Raw genomic sequence first — 21,463 nt, forward strand, 5'->3', positions numbered from 1 at the left:
ACTATCATTATAGTCAATCTTATAACATTTTCATCACCTCAAAAAGAAACTCTATCTCCTTTAACTATCTCTCCAATCTCACTGCCAGACTTAAGTAACCACCAATCTACCTTCTGTCTGTGAATTTCCCTCTTCTGGGTTTTCATATAAGTAGAATCACATAATACACGGACTTTTGTGTCTGACTTATTTCACTTAACATGATGTGTTCAAGGTTCATCCAACTTGTAGTATGTATCAGTATTTCACTTCTTTGTACAGCTGAATTAATATTCCACTACATAGCTATTCCACATTTTGCTTATTCATTCTTCCATTGATGGACATCCAGACTGTTTCCATCTTTTGCCTACTACTAATAGTGCTTCTGTAAATATCTGTGTACAAGATTTTGTGTGGACATGTTTTCATTTCTCTAGGGTATATACCTAGCAGTGGAATTGCTGGATCCTAAAACAACCAATTTAATCATCTGAAACTGCTAAACTGTTTTCCAAAGTGGCTACATAATTTTACGTTCCCGCGAGCAATGGATGAGGGTTCTGATTTTTCCACAACCCAGTGAACACTTGTTATCTTTTTGATTCTAGTCATCCCATTGGGTGTGAAAGGGTATCTCACTGAGATTTTGATTTGCATTTCCTTAATGGCTAACAATGCTGAGCACCTTTGCAATTGCTCATGGGTCATTTCTACATCTTCCTTGGAGAAATGTCTTTTCAAATATTTTGCCCATTAAAAAAATTGCTGTATCTTTCTTATTACTGAGTCGTAGCATTCTTCCCAACTTCCTTTCAATATTCTTCTTTTCTGCTAAACATAGCCAATCGCTTGCCACTGAGAATCCTGACTAAAACTATCTGCCTTCCTTCTTTATTATTTCTATTGTCTTCAAGAAACACTGTGTGAGGAAATTCTGAAAATAAATGCTGCAGTTGTCAAAGCTTTGGGGAACATAGAAAAGAAGGCAATATGCCTAAGGGCAAAAAGCTATGCATGCATCCATATAGAGAATATAAAACATTTTGGAGGCCTCATTTTATTAATACTATCTGATTTCCATAAAATGATGTATATAGGCTATACTTTTGAGAGTCTCTTTGTTTCCAACAGCCTTTTATATATCAAACCGTTCATGTTCCTTCAAATGCACAGGTTTGAACACACTGCCTTTAAAAGCTTGTTTCGTGCTAAGACTCAGAATCAATCAACATTTACTGACCATGTAACATGTACAGTCTAGTGGATTAAGAAAAGTGGAGATAATTTGAATCGTCTGCTCTGAGAAAACTCTGCAAGCTAAGGAGGGCTACAGAACAAGGACTTGTAGATAGCAAATAATGTGTAATAATAAGCACTCAGCTGAGGCTGGAGACTGTAGAAGCTGTGGATGTGGGGTGGCAGCCTTGGTCCACATGGCTGTGGCAAGGTCTGTGGCAGCCTGACCTGGGCTGGGGAAGGCTGTAAGGAGCCAGGTTGAGTTTTACTAGGTAGGTAGGGCAGAAGGACAAGAGGAAAAGGTGTTAAAGCGATGAACTACAGGGTCTACACTGAATGGGGAAGGAAGCAGAGCCAGCAGGGGGCTGATGGAGGAGATCAAAAGGATGAGCAAAGGGATCTAGGTCTCAGTTCAATGGAAGACAAGTGTAGGGGCACCAAGAAACTGAGCAAACTGAAAGCTCAAATCACGCAGGGAGTGGGAAGGGAGATGGAGGAGTTTAATAAAGCTGTTCTCAAAATCATAAGATACCCATTAAAATTAAGCATTTGTCTCAAAAGACAAGCAGTACATGGTATATTAGTAAGTCTGCAGGGTGAGTGCAATGTAGGAAGAGAAGTGTGTGGTCTAGTGCCACAATGTCACAAGCAGGCAAACAAGCAGATGTGACATCCCACATCAGCCTACAGCAAGCTGCATCTGTGACTGGCTGACAGGTCAAAGGATAATGCCAGCAATGGTGAGGATGAAGAGCTTCTGAAGACTTCAGAGATGGTCTCCAGTTCATTCACTGGCTCTGCAGGTCGGCAGTCTTGTTACATTGTTCACGGTATGTGACGATATCTGTGCATGCTTTGTTTCTCCTTACTGAGATGGAAATAAAAATGACTGGTGGGCAAGCTGATGTCGAGAACACTTTCCTGAGGGCAATTTTCAGGGTCACAGTGACGTTCAGGATTGGCCTCACATTGTCCACATCTGCAGCATCCATCCTCTGTTTTCATCCTAGTCCTCTATTGGAATTGTTCTCACTGGGGTCTCCAGTGACTGTCTAACCACCAAACAGGGCAGGCTCGAGAAACCTCTCTGCTGTGTTGATCACTGCCCCAGCCACACTCTACCAAGTTGACCATGTGGACTTCACATCCTCTGGTTTTCCTTTTATGGCTCTGTGTCTTCCTTCTGTGTTTTCTCCAGATGGCTCCTCTTCTTGCATTTAAACACCTTTCAAGCCAGTGTTTCTCAAAGATTTCATTATCAGGAAATTGTTCTCGCTCTACTTTGCCTGGGTGACTTTATTCACTATCTTGACTTTATGTGCCAGCGACAAACTAAAGAAAACAAATCTGTCTCCAGCACCGCCTCTCCCTTAGTTTTGAACTTAATCTTATCCCCAACTTACTGTTGTAGCCTCACCACAAAGCCACCCCAACTCTGGATGTCCCACAGAACCTCAGGGTCAGTACATGCAAAATTAATTTCTCATCCTCTTCCCTGAAATAATTTCTTGTGTTCCCTTAGTGAATTCATTATCTTCCTTGTTTCGTTATCTAAATTAAGAGCCCTAGGAGTCATCATCAGAGTTCCTCTCCCTTTCCAACATCCTGCCAACTGGACTTCATCAACAATTTATAAAATCATACTCTTCTCTCTACCGAAACTCACTTCCCCAGGCCAGCCCATCTGACTCACCACCTCAGGCTCACACAATGTTGTAGGTTTATGTGCTGCCTGCTTCCAGCCCTGGGCCCACCACTGCCACCAGAGAGAGGGATCTACGGCATACCTGATGTTGTGCTTTTGTTTCCAACCCTTCAAGGGTTCCTCTTTGATTATAAAACATACTCTAAGTGTCCCATGACAACAGACACGAATTTTCATGATCTGGTCTCAGCCCACCTGTAGCTTCATTTCGATACAACCTATTTTGAACTGTGTTCCAGCAACACGGAATGACTTGTCCCTGTGCTTACAGGCTGTTTCTCTTTCACCTCAGAGTTTCTTAGCACAAGAGATTCTCTATATCTGGAACACGGCTTTGCCTTTACTTGGCCATTCCCACTGATTGATTGTTTACAACTCAGCACAGGCTTCACCTTTTCAAGAAGTTTTCCCAGAAGCACTTTCACAAAGACTAGGGTAACCACCCCTTCTCCAGACTCTCATTAAATTAAATGTATTAATAATCTTTTATTATTATTAATTATTAATTATTAATTAAATGTATCAATAAATCTGAATAGGGAGATTTTTCTGTATTTCTTAATAAAAACAATCTGAGGAATAAAATATTTTAACTGTAACTTAATCAAAACATAGTTAAGAAACCAAATGTGAGGAACTTAAAACTCTCTAAATAAAGTATTAACAAAGCCAATAGAATTTTTTGGACTACTGATACCACTAGATAGCTGTGTCAGTATATTAGCACATTTAAAAAAGAATATCTCATTTTAGAAATATTTGCATGATCTCCTGGAGGTGAAAATAGCAACCCACTCCAGTATTCTTGCCTGGAGAATCCCATGGACAGAGGAGTCTGGAGGGCTACAGTCCATGGGATTGCAAGCAGTCAGACATGACTGAGTGACTGAACACACATACACAGAACAAAGCTATGAAACTTTTGGAAACTAAATGTTTATATAATATATATATATAATTTCAGACATACTTTACCTTCACTTTTTATTGTTTTCTTTATTCATATTGCCTTTCACACTGATGTGTAAAGGGGGTTCCTTGTATTTTCTCAAATTTTTGTTAATCTCAAACAAAATACCTCAAAGTTTCCACTTTTTATGTCTTTTTGAGCCAAATATCAATGAATCTTTCATATGGACAAGCCACTGTGAATTCTGGATAAAGACATTAAATGTGCAAAAGACTTATCTAAGTATTGCTGCAAAAATCACATTGCCAAATATGTCTGAAGGTGAATCTGGTCTTAGACTTGTTAAATAAGATGACTTAGCAAGCACTTTTATTGTCTGCTAATCAGTAGTTTTTTTTAAGGCATGAATTCTATGAATCTGCTGACTTCTGAAAACCTCCAATTAATCCATTATCTGTTTTGATTGCTAGGGTCTTTGTTATTTTATGAGTTTGACCAATAATATTCCCAATGTGGGTGACTGAACAAATTAGTTATAATTTGCTCTTTTGGGCAATAATCCTATGCAGAACACACACTCTACAATTTTTTTCCCCTGAAAAGGCTACAACATACCTTTGCAATTTTTTGGTAGAATTAGATTATATAAGCATAGTGAAACACTATGCATGAATGCTGGTAAATGAACTGTAGTCCAAATTTCTGGCTAAGCAATATTTCTTTAAAATATATAAGGAAGGAATATTTAATCTGACCTTGTTATTTAAACATGAGTTTTAAGTGAAAATGTTGTTCTGAACCCACAAAATAAGCTGTTTGGTATTATCCCTAAAGTCAAAGGAATAGATGAAGAGTAAATATAAATAACTCTCAAATAAGAGAAAACAACTGTCTTCTGCTGCTGCTGCTACTGCTAAGTCGCCTCAGTCGTGTCTGACTCTGTGCGACCCCAGAGATGGCAGCCCACCAGGCTCCCCCGTCCCTGGGATTCTCCAGGCAAGAACACTGGAGTGGGTTGCCATTTCCTTCTCCAGTGCATGAAAGTGAAAAGTAAAAGTGAAGTCGCTCAGTTGTGTCCGACTCCTAGTGACCCCATGGACTGCAGCCTACCAGGCTCCTCTGTCCAGGGGATTTTCCAGGCAAGAGTACTGGAGTCCTATAGACTAAGCCTGACTTTTTTTCCAAAGAAAAATGACATAATCAAAAAACACCAAGGTGTTTTCACTTGGCAATCAAGGAGGCCTACTTTTAATTTTCATTTCATTCTTTTAAATAAATATGCTTGTACACCCATGGCAGATTCATGTCAATGTATGGCAAAACCAATACAATATTGTAAAGTAATTACCCTCCAATTAAAATAAATAAATTTATATTAAAAAATAAGTATGCTTAAGTAGTTGTTATTTTTCATAAAGCAACTGAAGAACTGATATATTCATTTACATTTAATGTGCTAAAAGTGGTATCTTAAAATTAGCTCATTTAAATTTAAAAGACAAACAGCTTTCTACTGAAATTGATGAAACTGCTACTAATAGGAACCTGGAGGAAAAAAAGAAATTCAAATGAAGTTGTGAATAAAATGAGAACTGTTTTCAGCACAACTCACTAATAAATTGCAAAATAATCTAAAATATTTTCCACTTTAATTAAAGAGTGACTTATGATAAATTTTATATATATAATATGAGGAAAATGTTTTCTATTCTCAATCTAGAGGCTCACAGAGCCTCACAGAAGGATATCAAGGGAGCTATTTCTTCAAGCAAAATATGTATTTTACAATCTAACATGACTTATAGAAAGATAACATCTTATGAGGCCATATAAAGAACACACACTTTAAACTTACTATGAAATTTCAGTAAGACAGCCATTGTATTTTAAAAGATAGTCACATGTCAACAATCAAAATCAAGTTTTTACACTATTAGAGAGGCATGCTTAATTTTCAAGGTCTCAAACTAACAGAATAATGTAATAATACAGATGATTCAAAATAACAAATAATCTAAAAGTTACTGAAGTTTGTTTTGTATAAATAAATATGCATTACATATATGTGACACATAAAATGTATTTTGCAGTATATTTGCAATAAATAAATTTTCCTCATTGCCTTTTACTTGGGCTAAGGCTAAAACCATGGAGTTCACATTCCAGGGGATCACAGTGGTCAGTCACTGAGGAAAGATATACCAGGAGTATGACAGATAGGATAAGAAGGGTTGCCAAGTATTTAAAATTTCACCCAGAGAATGGAAAAATTCTCTTCTAGGGTGAGAAATATGTGATGCTTCTCAGAGAATCCTAACAAATGTTAGGCTCAGAATTCTATGAGACCTAGACGAGATTCCTAAGAAAGGTACTGATTGTGCCATAGTTTTCTCACTGATGGAATGCTATTCATCTGTTGACACAATGGATAAATTGGTGGGAGGGGGTTACAATTTACACCACTGACACAGGTTTGCTATTGATGATAAGGTGTATTTTTCTTTCTGCTACACAGTATTTGATTTTCTTGTGTAGTCACATGTTTGTCTAACCCGCAATCAAAAGACAAATAACAGAAAACTGAAATTCTTTCAGAACATATATTTGGCGTGCTTCATAAAATTCATGAATGTATTTGTCTTCACTGTGCAAACAACCCAACATGGAGGGCACACTATGCTCCTTGAACATATAAAACTCCTACTTGAAGTAAGTACAATAGAATCAAGTAGGAAGGCCACAATGCATCTCAGCATTCTTGTTAAAAAAAATTGTTTTTAGTGTCAACTCATATTGATGACTTAAAATGCAGCGGATTACAGGGAAGAGATACAGTAAAGCAGGATACAATCAGTGGCAAATCTACTGCCCCCATCCTCCCAAGCTCTTATCTTTCTGAGTCCTGTTCATGGAGAATAGACGAATGTTACCTCTGGCTCTCATTCGCAAAATCATCACCCATAGATTTCTCTCTTCAATGTACCTGGAGATGTCAAACTGGGAAATTAAGCTATTGACAGAAAAGATGTTCAGTTTCAGCTGAAATTCTCTCATTCAGTGGCACTTCACTCAACACTCTTTCAACAAATATGTGCCCGGTGCTCTATGGGCAAATTATGCACACATGTGCTAAGTCGCTTCAGTCATGTCTGACTCTTTTCTACCCTATGGACTGTAGCCTGCCAGGTTCCCCTGGCTTTGGGATTCTCCAGGTAAGAATACTTGAGTGGGTTGCCATGCCCTCCTCCAGGGGATCTTCCCAATCCAGGAATAGAACCCACATCTTTTATATCTCCTGGCAGGCGGGTTCTTTACCATTAGTGCCATCTGGGAAGCCAGGGCAAATTATAGTCAGTGGGTATTTGGAGAGCAGTAGAATCTAAATGTTTTTCTTGTCATTTTCAAGTTTAGATCTAATGAATATCAATCAATAATTTAGGGTCTGGTATATTAAAGTTCTATCTCTAAAGCCACCACCACCATAAGTAAAAAAATGTAAAACATTTGCATCTTTAATAAATTTGTAAGTAAGTCCATTTTCTCATATTTTATAAAAATTTACTTTCACTCCAGGTGAAATCCTACCAAGGTTTATTCTATTCCATGAGACTCTACCAATAGGAAAAAGACTGTTCTACCCCGAATTTTCAGCTACATAAATATCAACTACCAGTACGCTGAAAGGAAAATTACAAAGTATTAGTCTTGATTTTAAAACCACTAAATAAAGTTGGGAAAAAAATGGGAAAGCTTTCATAAAGGAAAAGGGCACAAGTGAAACAGAGGGAACAAGATTATGAATAGTTCTTGTAAATAAAATACAATCATGCAATTTCCATTAGAATTAAAATTTGTAAACTAACTAATAAATGATGAAGCTATTCGAGGCTTAGAACAACTCATCTCATCAATTTATACCCAAATACCTAAAAGAAAAACACTGAACTGAGCCTAACCAAGTGTCCATAGTATGCCAAATAACTTGCACTATGCAAGGCAATATCCTCTCAAGGTACAACCTAGCTTAAAATAACTCCCAAACTACAGATTTTCATCAGTTTTGCTTGAAATGTTTAAAACCATGCAAGGCCTCAAGATGAGCTTATTACTCAATCTTGATAGTATATTTTGTATTCGGTAGCAAAACTGAAATTGGTTAAGGGTATAGTTCAGAATTATTATCCTCAAAGTCCTTTTAAACCGAAAGCTTAGAAGTTTTAAAATGTTAAGATTCTAAAGGTAAATGAAGTAAACTTAAAAGATCCAAATAACTAAGATCAACAGAGTGGGGATATTCAACTATTTTCACTAGAAACACTAACCAACTTACTAAACAATAGAGATTTAATACAAAGTTGTCTTATTATGCAAAGTTATAAAGTATATAGTAATATTTCAATTTGTTGAGTGTTTTCTACTTTTTATGGCTTTGAAAAGCAGGAAATCTATGAGTTATGATTTATCATTTTATTTGCAGCTTTAAGAAATGTATACATTTATTATTGTAGCCATAATGACAGATGACTAGTTCCAGTGGCAAAAATCTCGGCAGGAAACAGATTTAGCAATCTAAATGTTTTATAAGTTTTTGTAATTGGGGAAACTTTTCATAATCTGACATTTGTTAAAACCACTTATTAGAAATTATGCAGCACAGTAGCTGTGGAAATATGAGCTAGCTTCACAATTATAAAGTCAGCCTATGTAGCCCTTTCCTATTGTATATAGTGGCATAAACCCCACGGCGGCCTATCAGCTAACTGGCAGGCAGGGGGCTGCTCTATTCAAAGTGAGAGATACAAGCTGCAGGGCAAAAACCTGGCAGCTCCCATCTGACCCCACAATCCCCTACTGGTGACAGCTCCAAGCTCCATGGCAAATTAGGCCTTCTCATATTACAATTGGAGAAGACAGATTCCATTAGCAGTATCTGAAATTGAGTGGAGAGCTGCACTGTTATCAGACTTGACTCATAAGCACTGCTATTAATCAGAGCTATGATAGCATTTATATATTTCAAGCTATCTGCTGCCGCTGTGATATTCTGCTACAAAGGGTTGATGGGACTTAGGAAAGTGAACAATAGAGCTTTCTGGGAAAAGCAGAGTAAATCAAGAAAGTCTATGACTTCCGCACATTCTGAAGGGATTGTGGTTTACATAAATTTTCTCCCAATTGGAGATTGAGCTCTTCCTCATCTTACACATGGGATTTAGTTGTCACTCAATGGTAACAGCTGTGAAAAGGTGAAGCGGCCCACCGCTCAGAATATTGCCTTTGCTTTTAAAGCAATTAACCCATGAACAGGAGGATACCTGGTGATATCAAAGGGATTAGGCCAGGCAGTGCATTATTAACATTTCCTTGAACTAATTCTAACTCTTGACTAGCTGTCAGAAAAGACTCTACAGTCTTAAAAAAGAGTTTTTGCCCTGCTTTTTTCCCTTCAAAATGAAGTGCTGCTATTTGAGCCTAATATGGCCCTCTACTTATAAGAAAATGCAAATGAACCAAGCTTTTAATATGCTTAGCCAGTCTGAGTCAATGCAATTTTAATACAAGTATGAGAGAAATATATGATCAATTAACCAGGGATCAAGACAGATATTCTCCTGAATGGAAATTAATGCTCCAGTACTTTCCATTCTTCTTCAACTACAAAAACTTGGCGACTATTTGTTACTTATGCATAGTTACCTCTGAAATTAGGAAGAGCTTCACATTATTCTCTATGGCAATAATCTAAAATACTCTTTGAGCTGGAAAATCCAAATGTCTCTTAAGCAGGAGATTCTACATACTCTAAGGTATGGCATTTTAATTTTCAGTTCTTTATTGAATGGAATCTTAGCTGAAACCCTAAGAATAGCAGACACAGTGCTCAGAATCAAGTGTTCCTATTCCAAAAGTTTAATCAAATTAATTTTTAGTAGCGGCAGAATGTTTAGAAATGTTTACATAACTTATAAAAAAATAAAATATTGCATAAACAAAATACTGGCACAAAACAATCTACCAGGAGATATTTAAATATCACTGAAATTGGCTGTAAGTACTTTGTAGCAAGCAGGCAGTTTCAAGATACCTTTAATTATAATTAATATTCACATATTCTAGGGAACCTGCTTGATATTAAGAGATCTGATTTCTTACTGTAAAGCCTTAATGGAGTTATAAAGTTTTTTAATGCACGCTTCCTAAAACAATGCCTTTTAGAAAAAAAAATATTAAAAAAATATTTTATCTAAGAGTAACTTTGCCTTTCTCTAAAATAAGCACTGAATTTGATGATAAAAACTAAAAAAATTTTACTTTCAATTCAAATGAGTGCACAACAAATGTTGCTGAATGAGTTCTGCTACAGTTCCATTTGGCCCATACTAGTTTGTAAAGGATATGCTGACTCTCAAGCCTGTTGAGAACATATTCCCTGCCCTGGAACTTACCAAAAAAATAGGACACTAGAGATGCTTTCATCTGAGATCATAAGCAATTTAAATCTTCCCTCAAGTAAAGGATTGTTATATGATACTATCAACAGAGTCCATTCTCTGCCAGTGATACCAGAACATATACAATGGAAGCATGTTGATATTAATGACAGTGAGTTCAGTACTCCTTCCTTACTAAGTACATGTTGATAGGATCTAGTTTGAGGTTTTTAGAAAATAAGTTTGAAATTTATGTACTAAACAAAGCTAAACAATGTTCGTATTAGTGATTTATAGGACCTATAACTTTTACATTTTTGTATTAATAGGATTTGCAAATTTCAAATATAACACTTTTAAATACCCTTCTGTCAAACTAAAAAATCATTTACTTCATTGGCCTTCAAAGAAAAACAAAATCTCAGTTCCTCTAAATCACTTAACTGTAGTACAGTCTTAAATGCACAGATGTACACATTAATAAAATGAATACTATTTCCTATAAATGAAATGTATTAGATTAAACTCCTTTAACATAATCATGCTTTAAAATATCCCCAAAGGGGACAATACATAAATAAATACATGCAGAAATAACTGCCCCAATCTTACTATTTTTAATTCAATAAAGTACAGTGACACATACAGCTTTCAATGTACTGTTTTACTCATATCCTTTCTACCTCAGCAAATATAAAAGAATTCTTGACAACCATTAGGAAAGATTGACAAAAAATGCAGTGTTAATGACATCTTATAGGCTTTTAAAAGCAAAAGAAAGATGAAAGAAAAGCAAAAATTACATAGTAATTGGAAACAACGAAGTAACCGGTCTTTCAATCCAAGTCATGTTTACTGGAAAAAATGGAGCTTTTTACATCAACATATTTAAACAGAAATTTGCTTTTGAAATACAATCTTTGTTTAAAAGGTATAGAAGGTCTTTATGTCCACCCCAAGAGCTAAATATAGTGAATGCTCTGTGAACAATTACCTGAAAAAAACCTAAACCTGTTAAAAGAATTAATTTCCTGCACACCAGTCAGCACTAATCCTACATGTACAGTAATGCTCTCTTAAGTGATGGGGTTAAGAAAGAATACAACTGTCTCCAGGATCAAAACCCCTCAATATTCAACAAGAAAATGGAATGATGACTTGGTCGGTAGACAAACAAAGTAGTGAAATGTCTTCTGAATGAGTTCTGATGAAGGAGTCAACCTGTGAAGGAATACATTTACTGTACGCTAGGACTGGAAAAAAGCCGTCACTGTGCTGCACAAAAACCACGTCCTGCTGTTGGGTTTATATTCACAGAAGGAAGGTTTTAAAGGTTAAGTTCAGGTCATTTGACAAATGAAATTGTAACAAGCCAGCTGACATTGTATAATGTCTTCTTCCACTCGATCAATAGGCTACTGTTAGTCCTATTACCATAGAGATGGCTTGCTCTTTCCCGAAGGGTGGCCATTGTTTGACAAAACAGATTTGCCACTTGAACTAGGTTGTTCCCAAAGGACGTGTACCTTGTCAATTATTTGTATTCAAAATAATGAAGTATTTTCATATTAAAATCACATGAGAGATAATATTGTTAGGATACATTTCAGAAGAAAGTAACTTTTCCAAAGTACTAGATTACTAAAACTAAGCAAATATCCAATCTATAAAGAGTTTTTGTTTTAAAACATGTCAGTAAGTATACGAATTTATCATTAAGACCGTATATTAAAATAAAATGGTCATAGGTCTGTGTGCTGATCTAAAACCCATTATAATCAAGCATAATAATTAAAGCTATTTTAAAATGCAGACAACTCAAAGGAAAATTACTGTCCCAAATTATTCGGATTCTGGAAAGACAAAGAATTTATATATGATTTTTGCAGTGGTTTTTATGTGGCAGGGCATCAACAATTAATATAACAAAAAACCATGGAAAAGTTTTAGAAAACAAATAGCTTTACTTGCTTTAAGAGATAGCTACAGCATTTAAATATGTGTATATGTTGCAGAAATAATCTAAAATACAAATGAACTAGCAAAACAAATATTAGTATTTTTTTTAAAATGGCTTTGTCTTAAATGTCTTATGAAAATTAGTAATTCATACATTTAATACAGAACTGGTAAGTTCTAAATTTCATCCTAGATATTTAAAATAGTTTTTCTCTCAATGAAAATAATGATATAGCCTTAATTATAAAAGACCAGAAGGAACAATTCTAATAATAATTACTCTAATCATTTAGAAAAAGTATTCATAATACTAATTAATCCACGCAAAAATGTTAAACATTTAATACTTAAAGATATGGCTATCACTGAAAACCTGTAAGACTGAAATAAAAACAAATTAAATAATACAGATAAATGTTTAGTCAGTGATCAACAATCACAATTTTGAATCTGGAACTTTCCACAAATAGATTTAATAGTAAGTTTTAGCCATAGTTAGTAACTTTTACCTTCTTACAAACAAGCAAAGGAGAATTTAGAAAGAATTTAGTCAAAGGGCAGTAATATGACAAATGTAAATAAAACAGTCTCCAAAAATGACATTTGAAATTTTCTATTCAAATTATACTATATTTACACACAAAATTATTTGTTTTTATAATAAAATCTGCAATACTTTTTGAAAGAAGTGTTTTAACTTGGTTTTCCCTTTGCAGAAAGTATAATTTGTAGTTTTGACTATAATCCTTTCAGGCATAGTTAGACTGAGTTAGTAGTGAAAGCGAGAAACAGCAAAGACAAACATAGATTACCAATATCCTAAACTAATGACCTGTTTTTTTAAAAGCAGGGTAGCCTTCCAAACCAGGAAAGCCTTTCATTTTGAAGTGGTGTCTCATTTGCTTGTTTTCCCTACAGCTATACTGTAACAAAGTGAAACCTGAGTAAAACCACATTCCCAAATTGATTTCCTTAGTTAATAGCCTCATTTCAAAACGTATGCATGTGCATATTTAAAATACAATATAATTAGGTATTAGCTCTGGACCTGACAGGCAGCTGCCTATCAGCAATACTGTGAGTAATTAAATAATATTTACCATTTACCAAAAGAAGAACTTCATACTGTTAAATTAAACTGGCCCACCTGCATCTTCCTAAAATGACAAACATTACTAATTCTGCCTAAACAGAGAATTGTGATAATGAACTGGTGACATCTTCTCTCCACTGATGAAGCAGAACCAACTGTGTAATCATTTGAGGGTCAAACGCATATGAAATTACTGTAAATTGAGAAAGTGAAATCACATGAGTGATTAGGAAAACCGTTCAAGCAACAAAAGGTGTTTGTTTTTTTTTTTATCATGTATGTACATGGGCCATAAGAAAGCTCCATCTCCAATTAGTCAAAATTAATTTTAACTAATCAACTACTTTACCTGAAAACGGTGAAAAAAAGTAAAGCTGCAGCTGCTGCTCCAAATAAGCCACACAGCAGATTGACTCGGTAGGCAACCGAACCAAAAGGAAATAGTAGAATTGCCAGTTTAGCCACCAGAGTAAACAAAGGGTAGCCAGGAGGGTGGGCAACCTAAGGGAAAATTAGCAACAGTTAGAAGGTTTCCATCTAGTTTTAAAGGAAGAGTCACACTGGCTTTCATTGAAAAGTAGCCCTTTTCCCAGGCAAGTATAAAGATTAAGAGACAATGACTAAATGTTTGAATAGTGGTTTTCTATTGTAATCCTCTTGTGCCAATACAAATAAATATTTTCTTTAGTGGATTTGGCAGCGTCTATCACATGGTGTGTCACCTAGAGAAAGGGTGACATATTTCATTGTCAGTTCTTAAGCAGTTTGTTCTCTGGGTTCACAGTACATTAGGGTCATTTAAAAGGCTATTGAAAAAAAGCAGGTTCTGAAATATCACATTGGTTAGAAAGTTGAAAGACCACACTGCTATCGGATTACCACCATGCTGACAGTCCTAAGGTCTTGCCTAAAGGGATCATACACCATAATAAAGTTTATTAAATAATAAACTTATTAAAACTGTTAACCCGATTTATTTTATTCTCCATAGCTTATACAAAATTTGGGGTGATAATAAGCCAGCTACTGTATATATAGTAAAGGCTTTGCTTTATAATTTAGTTTAATTGGATTTAAAACTTAAAGTAAATTGTCACGTACTGTACTTATAAGTTACTAAAAACTGGGGTTTGAAAATAAATTAATCTACTTTACTCCATGCTTAATTAAACTTTCTTAATTCCTAAAACTGTTAATGAGAGCATTGATTAAACAATAAAACTAATACTTACTCCAAGCTCATGTGCGGCTGTGATCAGTTCCCCTGTGAAAAAATAATGTAAAACCAATAATTACTATTAGAAAATGACACTCCTCCAAAGTTTTCAAAATCCAAATGCTTGCATTGGGGTTTTGCATTAATTTGACTGGATAAAACTGTAAATCTGTAGAGATTTAACAGCATGAAATAGTCTCAGAGTATTTTCTCCCTTAGGTCTCATTGAACAAACTATCTTTGACAGTTTTTAATAACTGGTCAGTGGAAATATAGGTGAATTCTAGTTTCTAAAAATGCTTATTTTAAACAAGCTCCTACTATAGGAGGGAATAATATTCAATATCTTCCAATAACCTATAATGAAGAATATGTAATATGTATAACCGAATTACTTTTCTGTACACCAGAAACACAACATTGTAAATCAAGTATATTTCAATTTTTAAGAAAAGCTTACTTTCCGTCCTGAAGGTTGTTTACACTTGCAAATATATAAAAACTCTTACAGAGCATTAGTGTAAAATGCTATGTTATCCCTCAAGAATTTAGTGCAAAACTGCCTGTAAAAATGCAACCTTATATGTAATATGTGCAGAAGCTGGATTTGAACAGTCTATAAAATGTGCCTTTCCGTCCTAAGCTGGCATTTAGATACCTTCTCTACATTAATTACATTGGATATTTTTAAACAATTGCCAAATGCTTATTAACTGCAGGTTATTTTGGCAAGCTTTGATTACCATAGCACATTTTTTTTCAAACCATTAAATCACCATGTCATTTACATAGTTCTTTGTAACTCCTCAGCATTAGCAATTACTTCTAAAATTATGATGTAGTAGTTCAGTGCCTATTTGATAGTCCTTTTAGTATCCAGGGACTATTTCTGACTCATTCCTATATACATAATACTGTACAGTTTAAGAAATCAATCAATATCAACTGATTTATGAAAGTTAAAAATTATCTATTGGAAAATGTATGAATGTCTATTTTCCATCCTTCAGTGGCTATCAATTTCCTTCATTTCTAGAACCCTGATCCTATTTTAGACCTTTTCTCTTGTCCTGGGCTATGGCAGTAGCTTTTGACCAATATTCTATTTCAATTCATCTTCCTACTGAAATCACTAATTATTGCCACCCTCCAACCCCCCAGAGGTCAGATTGTTTTCTTAGTCTAAAATTTCTCAATGGCTGGTCTCTGCCCACTGAATGAAGTTGATTTCTCATCGTGACACCTAAGCCCTCTACACCTAAGCCCTCTACGGCTTCTGGTTCCTTTCCCAAGGCTTATGTCCATGAAACTTAGGCTCACCTCTGTCAGATCAGACTCCCCACTGTTACTCTGAAATGGTCCTCTTTTGAACCTCTTATCACTCACTTTCTCACCCAGTATTCGCTCCTAAATCCTTCAAGACCTGGTTCAATTGTTACCTTCTCAGTGACACCTTTCCTTACACATACCCCTCCCCAGCTTCACCTATCGGAATTAATCACTTCTGCCTCCTTCATAGAACCTGCCTGAAGCCTATTAAGCACTTCTTTAGATTGCTTTCTATTCTGGTTAGTTGTTTTGTCTTTTCCACTAAGTTATCCATTTCAGAGTTCTGTCAAGAAGACATCGGCACCTCTCCCTTCTTGTGCCACCGAGAAGTCTCGCACATAGAAGACGACAAAAAGACCTATCATGTTGTCCTTCTTGTTACTTAGACATCCCCATCAGGTGGGATAATAGCTCACTGCAGAGAAGCCCCACAAGGGCATGACAGACAGATACTGCTTAGTTAAATCACTTATTTAAGGACATCTTTGAAGCCTTCCAGAAAAATTCAAGAACATCTTAGAAGACAAAAGCCCTTTTTGTATCTTACACAAATCATGGTTTTAAAATGCTTAAAATAACTTTCCCTTTGTAGGAACTGTTACCAAAACTGTATTTATCATTTTATACTCTAGAATGGGTTTGCTCTTATGTTTTCAGTCCCAAAAGGTTTTAATTAATTTCTGATTCTTACATTTCTGTAGGTGCAATGAAGCACAGTTCAGTTCAGATTTTCAAGGTCGCTATTCATTCTCCTCAAATAAAAATGTATTTAGAATTACATTTAACATTAAGAAAAATGCCCTATTTTCTCTTCTTTTTACCATTGAAAAGTCAATATACTGTTATTCTTTGCGGGAGTTGGTAGAAAGATGAATCTTGAATGTTACAAACCTCCATCACCAACTCTTTTCGTATGTAAATTAAAATCTAAATAGAAAAGATGCTAGTATTCAAAGTCTATTATGTACCCTTGATAAAAAGCTAAAGAGAAGCACTACTCTTAAAACTGAACATGATAAAAAGAGAAATAGTTAAAAAAAAAAAAGCCTTCTGGCACCTTGCTTTCCCTCAATCAACCCTTTACACCAGGGTTGGATGGCTCAGTGGTAAAGTGTCCACCTACAATGCAGGAGATGTGGGTTTGAGCCCTGGACCAAGATCCCCTGGAGAAGAAAATGGCAACTCACTTCAGTATTCTTGCCTGGGAAATCCAATGGACAGGGGAGCCTGGCAGGCTATAGCCCATGGGGTCCAAAAGAGTTGGACAGTACTTAGCAACTAAACAACAAACAATTTGTCAAATGTAAGTCCTACTATAACCTGAATCAGAATTACCTGGATGCCTTTTAAAAATGAAGATTCCTTGACCATAACCCAAATCTACTTACACGACACCCTCTGGAATTAGGGCCCATGTTTTCCAAGCAGTCCTCAAATATTCAATATAGTCAAGCTTGAGAACCACAGCTTTGTCTGGGACACAAATGGGTGGCAAACTCAGAGTAGTTAATAGATGCTTCACCTTTACATAACCCAGATCCCTCTATATGTTAAAAATATATAAATACACATATAAGCTAATTTATTTTTCCCAAGAATAACAAACACAAGTGAAGGCTAGATTCCCAACCTCTCCTCTAAATGACCAGGAATGCTTTTGCCCATAAATCAACAATGTGTATCAAGCGGTACAAAAAGTAGTTTTGGCTAGGCCGCACAATGTGATGGATTCATGAAGTATAATGTAAGACTTATCAGGAAGAAGAGTATATACTTTATGTTGGTCTTGAGATGCATTCTGTTTATTGGTTAAAAAAAAATTCATTAACATGAAATTCAAAGAGAACAGTACATTAAACATATAAGCAAAATTATCAAAGATGTGATTATACAAATTTTACTGGCAACACTGGAAAAGTTTATTTAGCATTCTCAAAAAATGAACATAAAAATATTAGAAGCAACTACTATCCAGTGTCAAACAAATCAGAATACCTAAAAAATCTGATAACTCTAAGTGATTAGATAACTTTATTCTTTTTGGGGAAAAAAAAAACACATTATTAACGAAAACAAAGCAACAATTGTAATGGTGTGGGGCAGGTACCAGATACAGTAGCCCCGCTCAGCTACTGGTCAGCACCACAGTGGACCCTCCCCCTCTTCTGTATAAAAGGAACCCAAATTCAGGTTGTTTTGTGTGTGTGTGTGTGTGTGTGTGTGTATAAACTTTTTATTTTGTATTGGGGTGGTGGTGGTGTAGCCCTCATAATCAACTAAAGAGTACGAAATTGTACTTATACAGTACTTGGGTGTAACCTCAAAAATGACAGAATGATTTCAGTTCATTTCCAAGGCAAGCCATTCAACATCACAGTAATCCAAGTCTATGCCTCGACCACGGATGCCAAAGAAGCTTATCAGTTCTATGAAGACATAGAAGATCTCCTAAAACTAACACCGAAAAAATATGTTCTATTCATCACTGGAGATTGGAATGCAAAAGTAGAAAATCAAGATATATCTGGAGTAACAGTCAAGTTTGGCCTTAGAAAACAAAATGAAGCAGGGCAAAGGCTAACTGAATTCTGCCAAGAGAATGTACTAGTTATAGCATACACCCTTTTTCAACAAATCAAGAGACTACTTTACACATGGACATCACCAAATGGTCAATACTGAAATCAAACTGATTACATTCTTTGTAGTCAAAGATGGAGAAGCTGTATACAGTTAGCCAAAATAAGACCTGGAGCTGACTGTGGCTCAGATCATCAGCTTCTCATAGAAAATTCGCTGGTGGCTCAGATGGTAAAGAATCCCCCTGCAATGTGGGAGACCTGGGTTTAATTCCTGGATTGGGAAGATCCCCTGGAGGAGGGCACGGCAACCCACTCCAGTATTCTTGCCTAGAGAATCCCCATGGACAGAGTCCACAGGGTTGCCAAGAGTCGGACACAACTGAGCGACTAAGCACAGCACAAAGAAAACCGGGAAAAACATTAGGCCAGTCAGGTATGACTTAAATCAAATCCTGTATGAATTTGCAGTAGAGACGAATAGATTCAAGGGACTAGATCTAGCTAACAGAGTGCCTGAAGAACTAAGGACAGAAGTCCACATATCGTATAGGAGGTGGCGAACAAAACCATTCCAAAGAAAAAGAAAAGCAAGAAGGCAAAGTGGTATCTGAGGAGACTTTACAAATAGTGGAAGAAGGAAGAGAAGCGGAAAGCAAGGGAGAGAGGGAAAAGTATATCCAATTAAATGCAGAGTTCCAAAGAATAGCTACAAGAGACAAGAAGACCTTCAATGAACAGTGCTTAATAATAGAAGAAAACAGCAAAAGGGGAAAGACTAGATCTCTCTTTAGGAAAACTGGAAACATCAAGGGAGTATTACACCCAAAGAGGGGCACAATAAAGGATAAACATGGTAGAGACCTAATAGACCCTGAAGAGGCCAAGAAGAGATGGGAAGAATACATGGAAGAACTGTATAAAAAAGATCTTAACAAACCGGATTACTATAATGGTGTGGTTAGTCATCCAGAGCCAGACATTTTGCAGTGCAAAGTCAAGAGGGCCTTAAGAAGCACTGCTGCTAATAAAGCTAGTGGATGTGATGAAACTCCAGCAAACTATTCAAATCCATAAAGGATGATGCCATCAGGTTTTGCATTCATTATGTCAGCAATTTGTCACTGTGCTTACTTAACTTATATCAGAGTACATCATGCAAAATGCTGGGCTAGATGAAGCACAAGCTGGAATCAAGATTGCCAGGAGAAATATCAATAACGTCAGATATGCGGATGACACCACCCTTATGGCAGAAGGTGAAGAACTTAAATGCCTCTTGATGAAGGTGAAAGAGGAGAGTGAAAAAGCTGGCTTAAAACTCAACATTCAAAAAAGTGAAGATCATGGCGTCCGGTCCCATCATTTCATGGCAAATAGATGGGGAAGCAATGGAAACAGTGAGACTTTATTTTCTTGGGCTCCAAAACCACTGCAGATGTTGACTGCAGCCATGAAATTAAAGGACACTTGCTCCTTGGAAGAAAAGCTATAACAAGCCTAGATAGCATATCAAAAAGCAGAGACATCACTTTGGCAACAAAGGTCCATCTAGTCAAAGCTATGGTTTTTCCAGTAGTCACGTACGGATGTGAGGATTGAACCATAAAGAAAGCTGAGCACCGAAGAATTGATGCTTTTGATTTGTGGTGTTGGAGAAGACTCTTGACAGTCCCTTAGACTGGAAGGAGATCAAACCAGTCAATCCTAAAGGAAATCAGTCCTGAATATTCATTGGAAGGACTGATGCTGAAGCTGCAACTCCAATACTTTGGCCACCTGATGCGAAGGACTGACTCATTAGAAAAGACCCCAATGCTGGGAAAGACTGAAGGCAGGAGAAGGGGATGACAGAGGACGAGATGGTTGGATGGCATCACCGACTCAATGGACATGAGTTTGAGCAAGTCCTGGAAGATGGGGAAGGACAGGAAAACCTAGCATGCAGCAGTCCATGGGGTCCCAAAGAGTCAGACATGACTGAGCAACTAAACAACGTCAGCAAATCTGGAAGATCCAGCAGTAGCCACAGGACTAGAAAAGGTCAATTCTCATCCCAATTCCCAAGAAGGGTAGTACAAAAAATGTGCTAACCATCGGACAACTGTGCTGATCTCTCATACTAATAAGGCTATGCTTAAAATCCTGCATGCTAGGCTTCAGCATTATGTGAACCAAGAACTTCCAGATGTCCAAACTGGGTTTAGAAAAGGAAGAGGAACTGAAGATCAAATTGCTAACCTTAACTGGTTTATAGAGAAAGTAAGGGAATTTCAGAAAAACATCTGTTTCATCAACTACACCAAAGCCTTTGACTGTATGGATCATGACACACTGTGGAAAGCTCTTAGATGGGAATACCAGACCATCTCACCTGTCTCCTGAGAAACCTGAATGTGAGTCAAAAAGCAACAGTTGGAATCCTATATGGAACAACTGATTGGTTCAAGATCAAGAAAGGAGTACAACAGGGCTGTCTGCTGTCACCCTGTCTGTTTAACCTACATGCTGAGCACATCATGAGAAATGCCAGGCTGGATGAGTTATAAGCTGCAATCAAGATAGGTGGGAGAAACATCAACAGTCTCAGGTATGCAGATGATACCACTCTAATGGCAGAAAGTGAAGAGGAACTAAAGATCCTCTTGATGAGGGTAAAGGAGGAGAGTGAAAGAGCCAGCTTAAGACTAAATATTAAAAAACCTAAGATCATGGCATCTGCCCATCACTGCATGGGAAACAGAAAGGGAAATGGTGGAAATACTGACAGATTTTCTCTTCTTGGGCTCCAAAATCACTGCAGATGGTGACTGCAGCCATGAAATCAGAGGACAATTGCTTCTTGACAGTTAAGCGATGACAAACTTAGTGTGTTGAAAAGCAGAGACATTACTTTGCTGACAAAGGTCCGTATAGTCAAGGCTATGGTCTTCCCAGTGGTCAGGTACAGTTGTTGAGAGCTGGACTGTAAAGAGGGCAGAACGCCAAAGAATTGATGCCTTCAAACTGTGGTGCTAGAGAGG

The 21,463-nt window shown here is 36.5% G+C and overlaps 1 protein-coding gene across 1 annotated transcript in view; it reads right to left on the minus strand.

Annotated features, from left to right (window-relative positions):
- Nucleotides 1–21,463, minus strand: part of TMEM260 (transmembrane protein 260) — a 70,871-nt gene that overhangs the window by 46,180 nt on the left and 3,228 nt on the right. Inside the window, 2 exon segments of the mRNA XM_018054102.1 lie at nucleotides 13,666–13,817; nucleotides 14,549–14,580. Of these exon segments, the coding sequence (XP_017909591.1) occupies nucleotides 13,666–13,817; nucleotides 14,549–14,580 (184 nt within the window).

The sequence above is a fragment of the Capra hircus genome, chromosome 10 (assembly GCF_001704415.2).
Source record: "Capra hircus breed San Clemente chromosome 10, ASM170441v1, whole genome shotgun sequence".
In the NCBI taxonomy this organism is placed as follows: domain Eukaryota; kingdom Metazoa; phylum Chordata; class Mammalia; order Artiodactyla; family Bovidae; genus Capra; species Capra hircus.